Source organism: Motacilla alba, chromosome 1A (assembly GCF_015832195.1).
Source record: "Motacilla alba alba isolate MOTALB_02 chromosome 1A, Motacilla_alba_V1.0_pri, whole genome shotgun sequence".
Taxonomy (NCBI): domain Eukaryota; kingdom Metazoa; phylum Chordata; class Aves; order Passeriformes; family Motacillidae; genus Motacilla; species Motacilla alba.
In genome coordinates, this window is record NC_052031.1 from 66,352,859 (window position 1) to 66,373,924 (window position 21,066).

Sequence of the window (21,066 nt, forward strand, 5' to 3'; positions counted from 1 at the left end):
CACAAGAAGCTGAGGGGATAAAAGTTTTAGCTCAGTTACAAATCGAGGTGAATGCTAGTGAGTCATCTGCTCAGTTTTGAGGGCAGATAGCTGGACAAGAAATTCCAAAACATTCTTTTAACAAGACAGAAATCTCTCTAATGTCTGACCATAACTACAGGGCTGTTCAAAAGCAGAATCTGGGAAGATGGGAGCGGTTCACTTTCTCAGAATTTAACTTCCAAACACAGCTGCTAAGACCAGTTTGTAAACTTTTAACCCGTCTCTAACAACAGCAGTTGCACATCTGTCACCTCTGTAGGGGAACTGGGGGCTGAAAGAAACAGCTGCATGTGCATTGGTAGGGAGGCAAAAACACTCCAGTAATGCTGGTACTGAAGGTCCTTTAAGGATTCTGACCAGGTGCCCTCCAGGTGTAGGGCAAGCAAAACTGGACAGAGAAAATGGACTTGAATGCTGCAGTGACTCAGGGTGCTGGGGTATTTTAGTGATAGGTGCTGTTTCCAGCTTCAGGGAAGCCATGTGGGTATATCTGATAGTGAGTAAAGCATTACACAGCTCCTAGAGGCCGTGTTACCTTGCCATCGTGCTGTGTTCAACCCATGAAAGCTAAGCCAGCTATGTGTCATCAATTCCAATTTCCCCTCTTCATTCTTTCGTGCTATTGTATAATACAGCTCTAAGAGGCCGGAATTATTCTCTCTTCGGCATTTGTAGCTGAATACAACCTCTGAATTATGTCAATTATTCTGTTGATCTGCTTCCTGACTTGGCCGAATGATCTCAGAAAGTAGCTGTGGTCAGCAATAAGAAAAAAGTGAAACTAGCAGCCACAGAGTATCTTCTGTTCAACTCTGAGGGTTACACCTTGTAGCTGTGATGATCTCAGAGTCCAGAGCAAATGCTCCTGCTGTGAGTCTTGTGCTCTGTTGCACTTTTGCTTTCCTAAGGCTCTGTTCTGAGCCAATCCAGCTCAATAAGCTAAACTAAATTACAAAAAAAAAAAAAAAAATCCATAAAAATGAAAAAAAAAAAGTTTAAAAGAGACCATTTTCTCCAGCTTTAGTGAGCTGAATTGTCTGTGAAAAGGGTTTGGCAAATTCCATCACAAGGGCAAGGTGGGATGAGTCTGGGAGCAGGAGATAAGGAGGGAGCAAAGGGTCACAGGCTGAAGTGGAGCAGGGCTTCCCCCTTTTGGGAGCAGCAGGCTCTTAGATCATCCTGATATCTAATCTTTCTGCTCGTTAGTCACTGCTGAAACTGGGGGTGTCTTGACAAAACCTTCGTTGCTGTTGTTGTTACCTTCATGACACAGAGGAAACATGACTTGTTTCTCATCATTTCCTTCATGTAAGCAGTGAGTAGAAATTCCAGGGTCTGTGTGCTCCGGGCACAAACAATAACTACTCCACTGCTTTTGCTGTCTGAGGAGAGTGCTGTGCTGGGAAACAGGAGTGTTGCTGTCTCTGAAAGTGGCTACAAAGAGCAAGATGGAATCCTCATGTGAAAATATGAACTGAGGAACCCTGAGGAAAGGAACCATTTATCTCAATATACGATGTCCTCTTAAGATCACTTAGGTAAGGTCAGGGCAGCAACGTTTGATGATGTGTTTGTGCCAAAAAGTCATATACAATCCAATTCAGCCATAAAAAGTGTTAATCATGCAGTATTTCACTGCAGGTTTTGCACTGTGACACCACAAGCAACATCTTCACAGTACGGCATATGAAATATAGGCTGAGATTGATACGTGACCCAGAGTGATGCAGAATTTCAGGCTTTGTGAAAGGTAGCCACGCTGTGGAATGGCTCACAGTGCAAAGTGAAAGTCTGGATACAAAACTTCTAGCAGGTCACACGCAGCCTACACCAATCTCTCACTTCCAGCCCATAATTTTTCATACACTCATATATGGTTATACACATATTTCAAGTCCAGACTAGTCTCAGAAGACATACAAGAGCATGCCAAGAGGGAATTGAAGCAGCGTACATAGAATTTCACATTAGAGTGAAGTAGCTGTGAATGAGCTCAGCAAGTGCTCTGTGTATTTGCACAATGTAATCATTGGTTACTTGATTTGTGTACAGGTGCTCAGGTTGTGTATGTGGAATGCCAGCAGCTGATCTACTGAAAACCTTAAAAAATACAATAAAATATCAGTGCAAGTTCACCATAAAGAATGCTCCCAAGCTTGCCTATACAGGTTAACTTTTTCTGTGTGCTCTCTAAAGTCTGTACACAATAACTTATTTTCCACATCACCAAATCAGTGGCAATATCTGTGGAGCATCAGTTTTATTCACCTCTCCTCAAGAAGCTCGTTCATCATTTGCAGTGAGCCTTAGATAAAAGACTCTTCATCTGTGTAAAATATTATTATTATTGTTGTTGTTAGGCTGGTGTTTTCAGAGGGTTTTATTGGAACCTGATGTCCTGCCAAAAGTAACACCCTGGGAATCTTTCAACAACTGTTCCTGGGTGTTCTGTAGATTACTGCTGTTTTCTCATACACCGTCCCTGGGAATTACATTCTCAGATTAGAAAAATGTCCATCCTCTTCCTTCTGTGAGGGGAACTGCTGTTCTGGCTCTCTATTAAAGCATTAGGATAGTGGTTTTTTCTGGTGACTTATTATTCAGGTTGTGTTTTGTTTTCTCATTAACCCCTTCGCAAAAGAGGTTCAAACTGTGAAATAAGGTTGATGTGTGAATGATCTTGTAGCATTATGCAAACACTTTGCATAGCTGAGAATGGCCAGTTAAGGGAGGACTGGTGGAAAATTGGACCCAGACATTCAGTCAGCAACTTTCAGCCCTGCAGGGACAAAGAACCTTTAAGAGCTAACTTTATAATGAGGAGCTATAGTACAGCAGGGCAGAATTTAAAGGGAGGCCCAAATCCCCTCAGTGACAATTGTGTTTTTCAGAGATCTCCTGAGTAGATGTTGCTTTCAGAGACCTTTGGAAAAGGGTGCAGCAAAGGAGGCCTTCCTCGGTAGGGGGACTCAGTCTCAGTAGGAGACTGTACTGGGGAAGCAAATACCTCAGAGCCAGAATAGGAATGGGAGGAGATTAAAGCAGAATAACCATTTCTGTGACAATTGAATGCCCAGATTGTGCAAACACAGTCTGAAAAAAACCATTCACATTCAGACACTGAACATGTTAAGTTTTTGGAGTGGGAAAGCAAAACTTTGCAGGAGCTGGAGTTTCTTACCATTCCTTTCTCACTGTACCTAGAGTTTATCCTGTAGTTTCTCCTTCCAAGATGGCCAAGGGACAGAAGAAGTGGGAACCCCTGGTGCAGAACAAATGCCCTGGAATTCAAGTGGGGTTCACTCAGTAAACATTGTGTACTGAAGATGGATTCTTGTAAGGGGATAGAAAAAGCTGTGTCCAAATGAGCTCCTGCATGTTGGAGGAGGGATAAAAGAGTTGGGGAGGAGGAGGAAAAATCCTGGACAGTGTAGGACAGACTGGGCACTGGATGACTGTGTTGAAGGGCAGTTGTGGTGGTCCTCACTTGGCATGGGCTTAGACAAATGGCTCATATTAGTTCCCAGTTACACACTGAAACATTTGCAATTCCTAGCATGAAATGATTGGGGAGTTTATCCCTATAGTTTATTCACTCCTGATCACACCTTTCCCTTCTGGCTTTCTGCCTCCCCCAGCAGAGCTCACCCCTGTTGGAGCAGCTCAGCTTTACTGTCAATATGTTGTGCAGTAGTCCTGGGGTTTTGTGAGGCCTTTCTGTGCACTCACTACAGTCTTTTGTCTTTTTTTTTTTTTTTCCTAAACAAAACCCAACAAAAAGAAATGCCAATTTGCCTTTTTTTTTTTTTTTCTTCTTATTCACAACTTCTCATATTCTGTTTGGGCACCCTGATACTCTGTTTGATTCTGCTGCTAGCATGACCAGAGAAAGTGGGAAAAGAAGATTTTTTGCACTCATTAATATGATTACCATGACCAGTGACTTTTAATATATAACTATCCCTATCTGACAGGGAGATAAATATTTAGTGAAATCATTGTTATTGTTCAGTTTTGGACCCTGGCACCAAAAAGTTTTGTTTTCTTGGGCCTTTTGAAGACCTTTTTACCTTATAATCCATCCTCTGCCTTCCCAACATCATCTCAATGCCTCAGCTCCTGCAGCACTGGAGTACAGAGTGTGAATTTCCCTCTGCTCACAGGTATCAACATGTCAGCATTGACTGTGTGTGTACCGCGTGAGCCTTGGGCAAAAGGCAGACTGAGCGCTGCTTTGTAACAGATACAATATACCCACAACTTTAGGTCCCCAAAATATCATCTACAGCCCAACCAAGAGGAGTTACAGAGTTCTATCTGTCCTTCAAAACACACCAAAAGGAGGAGAGGGCCTTTGAAGCCCACAGATCTTTCCATACGAAGATTGTGATCAGTAAATCACAGCCTTCTCTTAGCCTGTGTGTTTGGCTGGTCCTGACACAACCTTCCCACAAGCATGGCTCTCATTTCTGCTGAATCAGCCTGACAATTACACCCACTGAGCAGATGATAACAGGAGAGGAGCACTTTGTCAGTGTGCAGGGTACAAATGTATCATGTGTACGGAATTGTATCATCTGTATGGAATTGACTGATACAGCTGGAGGAGTTGCTTGGCCAGATCCTGTCCCTCGGTTCTCAGAGAGGTCAAGAGCAGGGCTAGAGACAGTGTCTTCTGATTTAGGGATAGCCACTGGGAACAGCACCTGCCAGCCATATCTTCATCTCTATATGCCCACAATATATTCCATAAACAGATTCATCAATCCATGGACATGCATCTTTAATGTACAGGGCTTGTGGTAAAGCTCCGGGCTACTTGCTCTTGCATAACTCCTTCGAGGTTTGGTTGGCTGAACTTTACTTTTCACAAGTCATTTGATAATATGTAAAACAAAAAAATGGGAGGAACATAAAAATGGTATTAGGCACACCAATAACAGACTGACTGGGCTCCTAGCTGAGAAACAAATTCTCAGCAGATAGGAAAACACAGGGAGGGGAACAAAGGAAGAAAAAAAATTGCTTTTGGATCAGAATAAAGAGGAATGTATTGTTATCATTTGCAGCCACAGAGTGATGCATATTTTTGTTTTTTAGCCATTCTTTGCCATTGGTAATGACAGGGACACCTTTCCCTTCGTCTGGCCAAGCGTCTGAGTCAGCTGCTCCCACAGGAGAGAAAATGTCCCTGTTTGTGCAGTGTGAGTGAGGCAAGAGGAAGCCCTGTGGGATGGCCCTGCTTCACCCTGGCCCTAAACACCTGAGTTCACCACCAAGCTGGCCGCAGCTGAGTCCTGAGCCCGTTCCCCTTCCCAGAGAGGGACCTGCAAGGGAGCTGCCGCTTTGGCAGGGCCCAAAAAACTGAACACTGTAAGACTGACCCTGTTCAGTAACTCAGCTGGAGGTTCATGGCTGAAGGCAGTGCAGAGGGCTTTGGAAATGAATCAGAGGACTCCTCAACTCCACATCACTAAACAAAAGCCAACCTAATTAGTAGCCACCAAGACCTGTTGCTATCTGTTCTTGAATTGCTTGCCTGAGCCTGGTCCTGAGTTCAAATCTCTACACAAGGATACAGATCCACAGTGTGCCTGTTATCTCTTTTTTTTTTTATGGTCTCAGCAGAATAATTGCATATTAGATCTGCTCAGGGATGAAACACACCTCTTGCTATATGTAGTAGCTCAGACTAGGAGGATGTGGGGTGCTCCATCTTCTCTGGATTCTGGGGACAGAGACCTCTGGGACTCTTGTTTTTTGTATCTGTTCCCCCCATTTGGCTTACTAGCATTCATAGACTGTGATTTTATGGAACACACCCTGCTGGAGCTCTCTTCTGGGGCTGTGCTCCTTTTTTTCCTTTTCCTTCATGATTTGCTCCCTATACCTGCTCAGTGAGGTTTTGGTGTACTTGTTTTGGTGTGGGTTTTTTTCTTCTTCTTTTTTTTTCTTTTCTTTTTTTTTTTTTTTTCTGCTTCTGGGATGCTGAAGTGATTCCTTCCACTGAACACTTTAGCTTTTTTTTATTTTGGTAGGCCCATGTCTCTTTCACCTGATATCTGTGTAGCTACACCTGGATGTGAATTGTTTTCTCCCTCAAACTCCATTGCACCCCAACTCCTCACAGGAGAAGGAGGTAAGAGGGGCTTTTATTGTACCAGTGGACTTTGCCCATCCCTCTGTGGGTCTGAACAGGCCAGCATTATTTCACAAGTGCTAAATCCACTCACAATGGTTTTAAATGGTTGAGCTGCTGAGCCAGCTGAACAGCAAACACCAGCGGGGAAACCACATTTCGTGAGCGCTTCAGATTCCTTCAGACCGTACGTGGAGCCATTAGGAGCAAAGCAAAAGCCCTTTGACACGACTCCCTTCGGCAACTTTTTCACAACCACGTGCCAAAAATGGGGGCTGGCTAAGGAATTGGGCCAGAGTCAACTCCCAAGAATTCAGCACGTGAGGATGGAGTTCAAATCTGTTTTGGTTAAAACAAAACAGCCGCGCAGCACATTTTCTTGTAGCGTATCAATCCTTTGCTGGGTGTCTCCCTGATCAGTGTGGATTGCCAGTCAAGGTATCACCATGGGCAAAAGATGAGAAAAACCCCAGGTGCCAATGCTATGTAGGAGTAGTTTTTATGGTATTATAACTGTTTGCCTTATTTTCTACAACTAAGTGAAGAAGAACCTAGATTTTGTATCTGTTGTCTTCTGATAATCACAAAATATCTAGATCTTCATAATCATAACTAGATCTTCACATAACCAGCTAAGAAATATTCAAGATTTCAAGCAATTATCCCATTGCAGTAAGATGGATGAAGGCCTGTGTAAAGGAGCTGCTATTTCTGTCTGTGTCCAGACATATTCCTGAAATGAGTTCTTTCACAATGGTCTGGGTTAGCTTAGACACTCAGTAATGGAGGTTTCCTAGCCCAGACAGTCTTGACAGAGTGATTACTTTGAGCATTGCATTGAGGCAGCAATAATTATTGATGGTGGTCATGAGGAAGGATGAACCTCCCTGTTCCAGCTCCAGTCAGCAAAAACTGTGTGGCCACAGCCTGAAATCACACAGGGACATGCAGCAACATTTCATCTTGAATCAGCCAGAAGGAGGTGCAAAGTTCAAGTTGAAAAGTTGCATCAAGAACTTGTGTGGTCATTCTGAGTCAGAATTTCTGTTTAACATATTTCAGTTTGTTTCACTTTGGCTTTGGGGGTTTCGTCCTACACCAGCGTGGTTGAGTGACTCCAGTTCCAGCAAGAAAGAGCTGCAAACACAGCTGTGTGCCTGAACTTTTGAAAGTGAGTCAAAATTTGTTTCCAGTGGATGTTGAAGTTAACATTCAGCAGGGGAAGGAATTATGTGTGGTCTCTTATTGACAGCTTCAGTTAATGCTCTTCTTTACACTGTGTGAAGTAACAGAGTGTTCTCTGGTGACTAAAAAAATCTTCAGTGATTCCTTCAAGAATTGATGGAGATTAAGAATTTAACCTGTGAGAACAAAGATGAAACCAAAGAATACTGCTCTGTGGCAATTTTCCCAACCAGAGATGCTCAGTCTTTCCTGTCACCTTCCACTGGTGAGTCCTTGGGTACATGAGTGTTCATTTAACCATCTCTGCCTTGACTTAATATCTGTATAATAGGCAGGAAAACACTTCTTGCTCCATGTGGAGATTGTGAAATTAAATTCATTGATATTCATAGCACTCCTGGAAAACTAGGGACAGAAGAACTTGGTTCTCACACAAGCCCTGGGAAAATATTTCTGTGTTGTTATTTTCTGCAGAAATACTCCTTCAGTAAAACATAGGTTGCAGAAGAATGGTTGGCCACCCTTTGGCTCTTGTTAGATTGGTAGGAGCAGTTGTTTTTGTCACATAATCAAGGTCTGTGGTGAATTTGGGCCTTCTTTAAAATCTCACAAAATATTATTCAGTTATGTGACTGCAAAAGAGAAAACTCCTGCAAATATGCATAAATATTAGGGAAAAAAAAAAGAAAAAAACCAAGAGTGCATGAACAAGCCACAAACCAAAACATGATCTCATTTTCTTGTTCTTGTTTCTCTAAATCTGCCAACAGGATTCCCCCAGAATTTCCAGCACTCACTGAACCTTGACCCAAGCAGCTTAATGAGAAATTTCTTCCCCAAGGGTTATTTTGGATAGAAAGTTCTAAGATCTTGTGTATAATGGTTTTCACAGCTGTAATTACAGAGTCACATATCTGATTCATGTAATTTGACAAGGAATTACAGCTTGGCTAGTTCAAAGGAGTGTGTCAAGGTGTATGGTAACTGGTGATGTGGATCTTGCAGCCTCTGCACTTGGGCCCTTCCATCACCTTGGTGTCCAGTTCAAATGTTTCTGTTATATGTTTACATACCTGAGGCAGTCTAGATTACAGTAGCAGAGCTCATTTCTTGTATTGCCTTTCCCCAGAGACAGTTTTATAAACACTTGACTCACAAGCCAGGCATAGGGAACTGGCAGTGAAAATGCCCATTCACCCTTCTTGTACTTGGAGAATCTCACATTTCTGTGTGTGGTTATTGTAATGCTGAAGCGCTGCCCATGTTTGGTTCTCAGAAGAGAAACATAGAAAAATAATACAGATTTTACAGAAATGCTGAGAAATGGTGACTTGGACTGGAAGCTTCCATTTTCAGTGAGGGATAAGTGAGGGAAGATGCTGTACCTGTGTGCCAGCTGGGGGCAAACACAGAGAAGCAGGTGCATGGATCAGTTCTCAGGCACAGGCTGGAACGAAGGTGAGAAGGGCAACTATTTGACAAAATATAGAAAAACTCAATTTAGCTGTGTTTTAACAGGTGTTTCATGTTGCAGAGGATTCCCAGTCACAAAGATGTCTTAGTGGTTTACTGTTGGCCAGAGAGGAGAGCTGTGCTGCCACCACCATAACCAGGATTATGGTTACTCACTGCAACTAAAACTCCTTGTGCACTTGAATCTGCAAGGTGCACGTGTCTTATATTTCCAGATGGAGAAAGGAACAATGCATCTGGCTTCATGTTCTTAGAAGGCTAATTTATTATTATATTATATTATAGTATAGTATAGCATAGTATAGAATACTGTACTAAACTATACTAAAGAATACAGAAAGGATACAGACAGAAGGCTAGAAAGATAATAATGAAAACTCGTGACTCTCTCCAGAGTCCTGACACAGCTTGGCCCTGATTGGTCATGAAGTCAAAACAATTCACGTGAAACCAATGAAACAACCACCTGTTGGATAAACAACCTCCAAACACATTCCACATGTGAGCACAACACCGGAGAAGCACACGAGATAAGAATTTGTTTTCCTTTTTTTCTCTGAGGCTTCTCAGCTTCCCAGGAGAAAATCCTGAGCAAAGGGGTTTTTCCAGAAAATATGACGGTGACACACGAGTGCACGAAATGGCTGCACAGCAAGAGATGGTGTCCCTGAGGGCTGTGGCTGAGGAGGAGGACAGGAGGAGGTGCAACAAGGGAAGTCGTGCTGGCGGCCAACGAGCAGGCCAGGCCAAGCTGCTGGAGCAGCACAGGAGTGGCAGAAGGGTTGTCCTGGGATGGTTTGGTGTGGCTGCTGGCTGACCTTGTCCCCCCAAACAGGGCATGGCCATGCTGACTTGCTGTCACTCTCAGTAGGTCATGGGCCCCTGAGCGTCCCCTCAAGCTCCTGTGCTGCGCAGGTGCCATCTTGTCACACAGGTCCTGTGCCAGTTCACCTCCTTCCCATCCCCACAGGGAGAGCCTGTGCCTCCTGGGCCGTGCTCCTCTCTGCTCTCCCTGCTTCAGTTGTACAAGCTCTACAAAGAAATCCTGCTGTTTTTAATAAACTTTTATAGCAGTCAGGCTTTAGGTTTCTCATCCCTTGCTTAGGGTATGTGGCAGCACCCCCTGACCCAGGTCATTCCCTCCACCCCTCCCAATTTTCTCTTTAGAAATGTCTGGGCTTCATCAGGTAGCTTTTACAGAGCCCGTTTTTTGTCCCTCAGCACTTTTAATATTTTAGTTGTGATCTAGTCTCTGGCTGTTTGGTGGGATCAGACATGTCCAATGCAGCGTGGGACCAGGCTCTGTCCCTCAGAAAGACTGCTACTTTTCTTTCACTGCCCCTCCTAAGGTGAAGGGTGAGGGATCAGGACTGCTGTAAGGATGTTCCAAGGGTATATTTAACCCCACATGTGCCTCATTTTCCCCAGACACCTTAAAACCCAAGATGAAAAATACCATCCCTGTGTTTGGGAAGGGCCTCAGCAAACATTGATCCCAAGTGGGAAAGCTGACCTGTCCAGCTAGAGCAGGCAGGAGGAACGTAAAGGGAAGAGGGGAAATGTCACATCTGACAACAGAACCAAGAACTAATTAGTACTGATTGCAAGAATTAGTCTCCTTTTCCTCAGCATGTTGTGGCCATGTTTGTCTGTGTACTAGTGTGAGGTTTCTGGGATCAGCACAGGTAATGCTACACACACTTTCAGCTCCTGGCAGCTGCGGAAGAAAAGCATAGGGTCACTCTTTCTCCAAAGTCTAATAACCTATTTCACACCTGCCTTTTGACTAACTAGGGCACAGTGAATCTCTGCCCAAGCCCTGTAAAGGCTTTACTCTCAAAGAGCAGCCTGAAATCTTGCAGTCTGGGTAGCATCCACTAGTGAGAGCAATCGTGGTTACTGTTAGGGCCTTCCCAGCTTCTCCCACTGGCTACACCAAGACCTGAACCTTCAGATTACTGATCTGAAGTGAGGGGTAGCTGCCACTGAAAGGAGGTATTCTATTGTCTGTTCTCATGGCCACACAGTCCCAGTCGTGGACAGGTGTGTGATCCTCGCAGGAACCACTGCAGGACAGCAAAGCAGAACATGAACCCTGCCAAAAAGTGGCTAGTTTCCTTTGAATTTATCTCTCTGAACCAGCTTTGCCAGAGCTCAAACGAATGGCATAGGTGATGGAGTGTAACTCTGGGAGGGGGGTCCTGTTTGAAAGGCTGGAGAAACTGAGTTAGTTTAGCTAAAAACACAGTGAGATGAGCTCCTCAAACTCTTGATGACTGGATTGCACACAGTGTACCAGGATGTCACAGAAGTGGATTTTTCTGAAGCACTTGGATTTCTCTTTGAAAGACTCTTTCCAAATGCAGATTTTCACTATCCAGGCCCAAATTACAGAACCCAGACAATGCTACTGAAGTGCCCCGGGGCAGGCCATTGCTTTGCTGGCAACAGAAGACTGCCACCATTCCAGGAATGGAGAGGAGAGGTCCTGCAGCACTAGGGAGGGCGAGCTGGCTGCTGCTGCAGAAGCAGGTGAATACATGCCCAAAGCAGGAACTTGTAAGCACATCACAGCCTTGAAGCGCAAGTTAAAGCCACAAAATACCAAAAAACTGAAAGTCTAGCCCAGCTGTGAGCACACTCTCTGTGTGTTCAGATTTAGACTGAAAGTGGGATGTGAGAGATGGGATTTACTGCGGTAAGGGGGACTTTCCAATTGTTTTGTGGGCAGTTTGGAAAAGTCCACACTGCTAGATCTGTAGCTGACTCTATTTACCTGCCTTTCTAAAGTCTGCCTGCTGTAGATCTGGTCAAAAACTGAGCACTGGAAGTAAACTATGCAATTACTTAAAATATTTTTTTCCCTTGCAAGTTACTTGTAAACCTGTCTTTATTTCCACAGATGTATTTTCCATTCAAGGTATTCATGAAGCAACTCCTGCCAAAAAATTTCAGTGTAGGGCCTGTTTTCCAGAATGATTATTTTAGCTGTTTACTCTTTTTACTTTTGAAGTATGAATGATTCCCTAAATGGTGAGGTATTACTTCTGCTTCTCATCCCAGAGGATTGCATATTTTTTTTTAATCCAAAGAGTAAGAAACTATAAAAAGAAAGACACAACATACAATATATGACCTCTTTTGCAGTATGAACACGGATGACATTTCATCCAGCACACATTCCTTAAACACCCATTTGTACAGAAGGCAACACCCCTGCAAGAAAACATAAAAATGTAAATCTAATAAAACTATGGAGCCATTTAGTATCACCTGCTGTGCTGGGAGTGGTGGAATGGTGCTGTCTCAGTCACCCCCATTCAAAGTTTGGGACAGTTGGTTAAATCACCAATGAAACAGAGTTGTGTTGAGATGTCAGATCCTGAGCTGCAGCAGCTGAGGTACACAGCTGAACAGATTTAATGGGCCTTTTGCTGCTGAAAAGAACTGTCCTGTATGGCTCCCTCCTCCCCTCTTCCCCTGCAGATCTCTGTGGAAGGGTTGGAGGCAAGTCAGGGGGACAATAGCATAAACAAGTACAGGCAAATCAGCCAGAGTGTTTCTATCATAAACCTGTGTTTCCTGAAGTAAAAGGAAATCGGTGATGGGGTCTTGTTGGATTGTTTTGCTTCTATCCCAAATGTATTTTTCAGATCCCAGCTATGTCAGGATGTACTCTGCTATACCTCACCAGGATACTGCTCTCTGCCTGGTTTCTTGTCAATGACAGGTGTTTAATAGAGGAAGGTGAAAGTTTCCCTTGAAAGCCACAAATAGAGACATCTGGGGAGAAAAATGTATCATTCAGATTAAATAATGTCAAAGTTTTATATTTTAATATGTAAATTAATATTTTTAATTAAAATATTTTCATTCCAGTTTTATTTATTTTCTTAGCACTTGACTGGCTGGCTAATTCAGATAAGGCTGCACCATCTTGTGCCTTTTTTCTATTTCAGCACCATTTCCTTTTTTGCATCCCTCTCTACACCATTTGAGGTTTTGTTGGTCTTCCTAGAAGTCAGAATGGGAAAACAGATTCTTTGGAAACACACAGAGCAAGAGAATTTTTGTAAGGGAGAAAGTGGATTAATGGGAGAGACTTCTTGCTGTTAAAAAGCAGTCATAGGTGCCACTTACAGAGAGCTGGTGTCTAATTTCTCTAATGCAAGCTACCACTTGTAGTCTGGTCAGCAATTGTGCCACGGCCTGTAGGGAACTGAAAAGTTCCAATATTTATTTTTATCCTGCTATTGGCTTATGGAATTTGAAGGTACCTTTTTTAGCTTGCATAACTGTAAATATTGTTACTGGACCTCCTGACTTCTTTTCTATGTTTGCTCGCCCCAATATTTGACCTCCTAACCTGCCCCAGGAGATGGCAAATTCCACAGGCTGATGACATGCTGGATATGGGAGTCCTGTTACAGACACTTTCCATTTTGCTGATTGAGCTCCTGTTCATGATTCAGAATAAGCAAAAAACTTTGGGGACTGATCAGTTCTCCTTAGAGCCTTCTTAAATCTTGATTGCCTTTTCCTGCTGTCTCCTACATGAGGACAAAGCTCCATTGTTTTCATTTTAGTTACCTGCCTAGCCTGTCCGTGTTGTGTAAGAAATGCTAGGAGGTACTGGCAACTGCTTCAGACACAGGACACTCGGTTCTATAAATAAAAACTCCTATTTCTGTATTGTATCATAGTCAGCTTTCAGGACTGTTCCAGCTACTCCATCCAGGAGCTCTTTGAGGAGGAGTGAGTCAGGCGTTACAGTGTGCAGTGCACATTCCCCGAGATCTTCCTAAACCCACAGCTGGAAACTTCCAGGAAGATAGCTGCTCTGCATTCACTGCTCAGAGAAGGGACTCAAATGAGGATTTTAAATGTACTTTCCACTGAAAACCACTTTTTTTTTTTCTCTGCCACTGACCACTCCTCCCCTTACTTCACACTTCTCAAGTCACATCATTTACAGGACTCTCTGCTTGTCCCAGCTATTGTCCTGAATCCTGATTCAGGATTCTGCCAACTACACCAATTTGTCATGAACAAATGATTTGGGATTTAGATCACTTCAAGAATCATCATCAAAGATATTTGCGAAAGTGATTTTAATATGATGTTGTAAAAATGTGACTTAAAATGTTTGATGGCAAGCTTCAGTCTGTTATTATACATCACAATCATCTGAACAATGATGAAAGGCACAAGTAAAAGTTACCAAGAAAAAACAACAGTTGCTGAGATAAGATCAAAGGTACCAGGGCACAAATCAAAGTTACCATACTACAGGGTTATGTGCAGTATCAGCCACTTACCAGAAATCTGCTGCTGGTAAAAGGTCTCTGCTTTGAGAGGCAGCCTTGAGGGTTGTCACAGTGCAAGGGGAAATCACTGCCATGCAGTCAGGCTGCTTAGCCAGGAGAGCTCAAAGAAGGCTCACTCAGGCCTGTATTTATAGAATAAAGTGGTTGGCTTGCAGTCAAATTACATGCGATAGTAAAGGTATGCATGAGACTCCTTGTACCCACAACTTACTTTGTTCCTTGATAAATGAGTCTTGGAAAAGCCGCTCACTATTCATGTGTTAATCGCATGATTGGTGTTCCGAGCTCATGCCTCGATGCTCACTGGGTCAACTCTGCTTCTTTGTGGGTTTTCAGAAAGCAGATTGAAAGCAGAGGAGTTCTTGGTCCATTTGCAGCTTATGCTTTTACATCCTTTGGAGTCTGAACCAAACCAGATTCGTTTGGTTAAAGGGTTTTATTTATTACACCAGTGGGTAACACTCGCTCTCCTGGGACTGTATTTCCTGATCATGAGCATGCCAGAGTCTGTGTGCATTCACCTGTGCTTTGTGTTCCCTGCTGGCTTCCCCATGGGGTGTCACAAACCATAGCAGCTCAGTTATTCTTGGGGCAGTTGTGTAGTGGTGCTCACTCTACACCTCCCTGCTCTGAAAACAGATAGGATGTTCTTCTCAGTCTTGCAACCTCAAGGAACCTTTGGCCTTCTGGACTTACTTATTTGAGTATTGTAAAGGCCAAAGATGCTGGTGTGGTCACTTTTGGCTCTTCACTTAACCTCAAGGTGAGTTTAAAGAGAAAACTCTAAACCAAAAATTTTGCAGCAGTTCATAAGATTTTTAATCAGTGACGCTGATTTTTTTCATCTATTATACCTGGACTTTAAATTCATGATAGACCTGAAACTTTTCATTGAGTGGAGTGATTTAGCATACAGGGAGTTAATTTGACTTTTTACTTAGCATGATTTTTTTGTCCTCTTTTTACCATCAGTTCCTGGCTTAATGATGTCTATATTTTTGTCTAGTCACCTTGTTGTCTAGTTCTAGGAAAGACTAACATTTATCTCTCCCTTAATAAAGTCTTAATAAAGTACATTTTCACTGACTGTCATAGTTACCTGCACATCTTCTTCACTAATTGTGTCTCTTATTGAGCATAGCTACTCCCAGGTCTTCAAAAGCTGCTCTGCACCTAGTATCTCACTGGAGATACATTTTGCAGGTTTGGGGAGTCTCAGTCCTTCTTTCTAGTTAAGAAACATTGTTCTGATTATTTCCAAGGGCACCGATCTTACCATTTTAATTTCTTTGACATGGACTGAAGAAAAAAAATTGTGACCCCACAGTGACTTCTCCACTGCCAAGTCTAAGGATGATTAAGACCATTCCAGACAGAAAGATCAGCTGCAAAGTTTGGACCCTTGTGCCACCTACTCAGAGCTGGAAGCTGTGCCCTAGGCAATGCTTCATCTTCTTCCCTTCAGAGTTGTCTGAAGTGCAGATCTGGACTTGAACTTCTGAGGTTTGATGGGTGTTTGTGATCTGGGCTTTTGATTCCATTTCCTCTCTTTTTCCCAACCCTTGGGTAGCTGCCCTTTCTGAGAACGCACGCTGCACACACAAGAAACACCCTTCTTAAAAAACACAAACACTCAGAGTAGGAGCACAGAGAACTGAAAGAGCTTCACCAAGAAGTTTTGTTTCTCTGTAAACCATACATAAGAAACCTTGGCCTCTTCACTCCCTCACTATTTGCTGTATTTATTTCTTTTTCTCCTCTCCAGATTGAGAGTACTTTCTGCCAAACAGAGAAAGGCTTTGTGAGATGAGGGACAGATCAAACCTATGCAGCTTGTAGAGTATGTGCTGCCTCCTTCTGAGGGCTGAAGGCTAACCTCTTCCTCCGCTGCCCTTCCTTCCCTAAAAAGCGTCTCTTTTTAGTAATATCCCTCTTCTAACCCTTATTTTTTTTGAGAAAGGCTCATAACTGCTCTTGGCAGAACACAGCAGACATCCTGCCACTGGTTTTTCTTCAAAGGGGAACAGAGGAAAAAAGCAGAACTGAGTTTTCAAAGGAAATTTGCTGCCAAAGCTGAGGAGCAAACGACAGAAGCGGTGGATGTTTCCCCCAAACTGGGGCTCTCCCCTCCCTCTTCCCCCCTCGTGGATATTTCGCCGAGCCAGACTCACGTGAGGATTGGTGCTGTCCCTCTCCGTGGCCATCCTCTGTCCCCAGGTCTGTGTCCCCTGTGCAGCCGGAGCGGCAGCGGAGCGCTCTGTGCTCCTGCAGCCTCAGCGCCGGCCCAGGGCGCAGCTGCTGGAACAGACCTGCTATTCATGTGAGGCAGCCGCCCGCCTTGGCATGGCCTGGGGGGCGACAGAGGGGGTGGCAGCCGATTCTTCATTGTCCAGGCAGCCCTGGAACAAGTGCCCCTCTTAGACTTTCCATGACACTCGTGTTCATTGCGTGTCCGCGCTACCTCTGCGAGCCCAGCTGAGCCCCATGAGCTCACTTGGGCAGGGACGTGGTGATGCAGCCAGTGTACCAAGAGGTTCCTGGCATGGGCTGAGAAGCCACAGCAGCCATCCCAATCTCTTCTCTCCCTCCCTCCCTCTCCAGCACACAGCAGAATGTAAAGATGAAAAACCAAAAGGCGAAAAAACGAGGTCCACGAAGTTGTGCCTGCTAGTTGCTGCTGCTGCTAAGATAGTGTTACATCCCACAGAAAATTCACACTTTACTCTTTTACCAGTCCCTTCTTCTCCTTTTTCTCCCCTGCCAAAATGCCCTTCCTTTTCCCTCCCCAACATTTTTTTTTAGTTGAATTTGATATGTCTGGTCTTAGCTGAAATGAAAACTTGCTTTTCGCTGAAGTTAAAAACAACTGTGAATGACACTGGAATGGAAATGTGTGCAGCCAGAATCAAGTCACAGTGTGGAAAAACATGTTGTTATTATTATTAGGTGGGTTCCTCAGGCAGAAATATCAGCAATAATTCTCTAGATTTTAGAGAAAGTGCTACTTTGTGCTACTTGCAAATCAGGTAGGCATGTTTGGCTTTTGAAGGAGAATTTCTGTAGTTACAGTAGCATAGAAAATTTATGGTAAGGAATATATTCTGTTTAAACAGTTCAGCCAAATGTATGTTCTAATACCCCAGCCTGCCTAAAAGTGCTGACAAGTCTGTCAGTAGATGATCCTGTTGCATTGATGCTTCCCAGCAAAAGGCCTCATTTTGCAGTGAAAATACTAGTGCTTAGTACTGCAAGTTCATTTCAAAATGCTGATGAATGTAACCTCTCTGCATTCCTCTTATACAGCTTTTCTTTCTTTCTTTCTTTCTTTCTTTCTTTCTTTCTTTCTTTCTTTCTTTCTTTCTTTCTTTCTTTCTTTCTTTCTTTCTTTCTTTCTTTCTTTCTTTCTTTCTTTCTTTCTTTCTTTCTTTCTTTCTTTCTTTCTTTCTTTCTTCTTTTCTTTCTTTCTTTCTTTCTTCTTTTCTTTCTTTCTTTTCTTTCTTTCTTTTCTTTCTTTCTTGTTTTTTCCTAATGTAGGATGTATGAGCTGAAGCAGTGAAATGTGTTTAAGGACTGGGCTAGTGTTACACAGGAAAACAGGGCTGGGATACAGCTCATTTCATCCTTTGGGCTAAGGCTGAAAGCCCATCAGGAGCCATTAGGCTGATTCTATAATCAAAAGCCACCACCAAAGTTCCTACTTTCAAATGAAAATTGAGGTCCCTGCTTCTTGTTATCACTGAAGTGATTGTTTGAATTCTGCAGGGAAGTGCAGGTGAGGGGAAAGAGGTTACTCATTGCTGCTCTCCAGCACATGTTGGTTTTTGCCTTTTTTTTTTTTCCATAATATAAAGAACATTTAACTCCAAATGCAGCCATCTGCTGCTGTTGTTGACTTGCTGGCCTGCTAGGAACCTATATGTTAACTAAAATTCTCTGTGAGTATACTATTGCACAGATGCTAATACAGATAATTACCTGCTTTAATTTACTTTTTTTTTTACTGTACTCTATGAAAAGATGTAACAGTTAATCAAGTTATAAATATATGTTGTTTATTAATAGATAATTTACCCTGGGTGGGTGCCAACAGTATTCATTAAGGCATTCCTGGGAGTTAAAAGGGCTTCATCTTGTACAGGTCCTTTGTGAACAGGCTTCCAGCAAACAGCCCATGAAAGCTGGCCAAAGTTTTTTTGAGTTTCTATATAGTATAAAACCACCTACAAAATATTTTCTAGTGGTCAGACAGGAATGAAGTATCTATGATTTCATTTAGTAGATGAACAAATATTACCAGTGCACAGATTTCAAGCAGGACTGCATGATATATAACAATGTGTCTTTTTGAAACTATTTTTTCTGAATATATATAAATGCCATGCTAGGAGCTTTTTCTTTTAACACACTCTCCACAGAGGTATTGCAAAGAGTTGTAATCTTGTACTATGCCCTCAGAGTAACTACAGAAATCAGTCAAAACTCATGGCAACCCCTCTGTCCTTGTAAGTCCTTCAATCAAATCAGGTCCTCACTGCCCTCTCCCAGGACAACATGAGAGAGGCTTCCTGCAAAGTGTGCAAGTGGTAAAGGCTGTACCAGCCTCCCTGGAAGTGTCAGGAATCAAACACATTAAAATGAGAAAGCTCCAAATAACAAAATTACTCTTGGAAGTGGTTTGTCTATGTCATTAATAGCAAAGCTCAGAGTCAAAAAATGTGAGAAGAGAGTGGGTTTATTTTAAAGTGGGTTATAATAGCTGCCCAAGAAAGGAGTGCCTCAATGAACACAGTTATTTAGATATTCTTGTTTCTAAATGTGATTACAAAGAGCCACATTTTCCAAAATATCTTTCCAGTAACTGTTAATTATGATGCAAGAATGCACAATTGTAATGGTCCAAAAAATCAGGCACAGAACGTGCAGCCCAGCTTGTGTGGCACAAGGAGTAGCACTCACCAGGTTCAGACTAAGCAGCCCCTGAACTCCCTTCTTTTGCATAACATAAGACAAGTGGGACACCTTCGACCTGGGCTGTTCTAATGGTGTTGATGGATTGGAGAGTCTTTCTGGTACAGCGTGCTAGAGCAGAAACAGGTGAGATGGGGGAAGAGCAGCGTTCCCTGAAAGGAGGGTGGGGAGCATCTGGGGCATGACGGAAAACAAGCCCGTGATTTTCCTTGTGAGATCAGCCCACGCCAGCCAAGAGCAGAGGGGAGGCTCTGCGGATCAGCCCCACTCACTGGGGAGCAGCACACATGGCAGAGCTGCTTCTTTCCATCCCCATCTTCTTCCCTCCCTTATGCCAGCCCGAGCGCTTGCGCAGCCACCCAAGAAACCAGACAGAGCTTCTTCCAGCTGGAAGGAAAAACAAAGTTGCAGGCTATTTTTCTGGCTGGGATCAGCTCCCTGACCTGGTTCTGCACATAAGTGAGCAAACACTTCCACTGGCAGCAGGGAGGGCGTCCGGTGGGAAATGGAAAAAGCAGCTGGGAGTGGAGGAGGGTGGGGACAGGCCAGCTCCAGCGCTGCTCTGGATGTGTGACCACAGCGCTGCAGGGCTGGTGCCCCCGCTGGGGCTGGCTCTCACAGGCAACAGGGGAGAAGAGCTGAAATCTGTGGGCTGCAGCTCTATCCAGTAGAGACACCTGGCAGCAGAAAGCAGCCGTGCTCGTTGAAGGCTCAGCTCTTTGCAGAAACTGCTCTCCCCTGCGCTCTTGGATTTGTTGCAGCACTGCAGAGAGCGTCCAAGATGGCAACACTTTCAGAAGGACAACTGCACTTCCAACAGCCAGACTTCACTTCTTAACTCTTGACAGGCCCTCATCTGGTGTTACAAAAGTGGGCTGGGTTTGGTTTTGGGACACTCTTTCTCCACCCTGTAATTTTGGGTGACCTCTGCTCTGTCTCAGGAAACAAGAGGGCTGCTGATCTACTGTGGGTGCACTCACCTGACTCCCTGGGAAGATGAGAATACAGCCTGACCTGCTCAGCCTTACACAAAGAAAACCAAGAGGGATCCTGATGCCAGTTACTGTACTGGAAAACTCCAGAGAGATGGAAATGCAGCCACAGCACAGGAACTAATAATTAAACTGGCCAAGAAAAAGTGCTGGGTTAGAAAGCAGAGGAAGGTTCTTGGCTGCCCAAGTGCTCATGTTCTGAAGAAACCAGCCTGTGAGAGAAGCAAGGACAAACAAGTGAACCAGGCTGGGGATGGAGTTTGCTGAGTTTGCCACAGGGATCACCTGCTAAAGCTGCCTGTGACAGCCAGGGACTGCCCTGCCAACCCTCGTGTCCCAGGTCCTCTTTTCTGTGTTTCAGAACACAGAAGAAAAGCAAAAGCTTGGAAAGGTGGAAAAGCAAAGCTCAGCAGAGCCGCAGTGTGTGCTGCTGCAGAAGTGAAGGCAAGTGGGGAAAGGCCCATTTTCTGTGGTTTCTTTGGGAATATTAGTCCTTATAATTATTGGTAGGATTACAGCTCCTGGTTGGCCAGACTAGCTTCACCTGTTATAGGAGAGAGCCACAGAGAACAGCCCAGGGTTTAGAAGAGTAATAATCTCAAGGAAGGTTCTGGAGGCAAGGAGCACACACATGCAAGCAGTACTTCTAAAATTCTCCCAGGGGATGAAAAATGAACATGTATGTCTCCAATGAATCATTAAATTGTATGAAAGCAAGGCTAGAAAGGATATTAAAGAGTCACCCATTCCTTCTCCAGCTCTAAGAGCACAGCAGGTCAGGGGTATCTGCCCCGTTAACACAGATGTTGATCCAGCCTGCTTTGAAAGTGTTCCAGACATGTTGAATTCCAAGGCAACCTATCCCAGTGCTTCAGTAACACCATTCTAACAGTTACAAGTGGTTTTGCTAATACTTAACAAAAAAAAAAAAAAAAAGTCC

At 43.7% G+C, this 21,066-nt stretch overlaps 1 protein-coding gene across 2 annotated transcripts in view; it reads right to left on the reverse strand.

The window, feature by feature from the left end:
* NINJ2 (ninjurin 2) overlaps positions 1-16,660 on the reverse strand; it is a 47,703-nt gene extending 31,043 nt beyond the window's left edge. The window contains exons 1-3 of one of the 2 annotated variants that reach the window (XM_038154103.1): positions 16,338-16,660; positions 14,378-14,568; positions 14,158-14,288 (exon numbers count right to left, since the gene is read on the reverse strand). Coding sequence is in view for 1 of the 2 variants with exons in the window: in XM_038154102.1 (XP_038010030.1) it covers positions 16,338-16,370 (33 nt within the window). In the remaining variant the exon portion in view is untranslated. The remainder of the gene's footprint in view (positions 1-14,157; positions 14,289-14,377; positions 14,569-16,337) is intronic. The other variant, XM_038154102.1, reaches the window with a different exon arrangement.
* Positions 16,661-21,066: the final 4,406 nt, after the last annotated feature.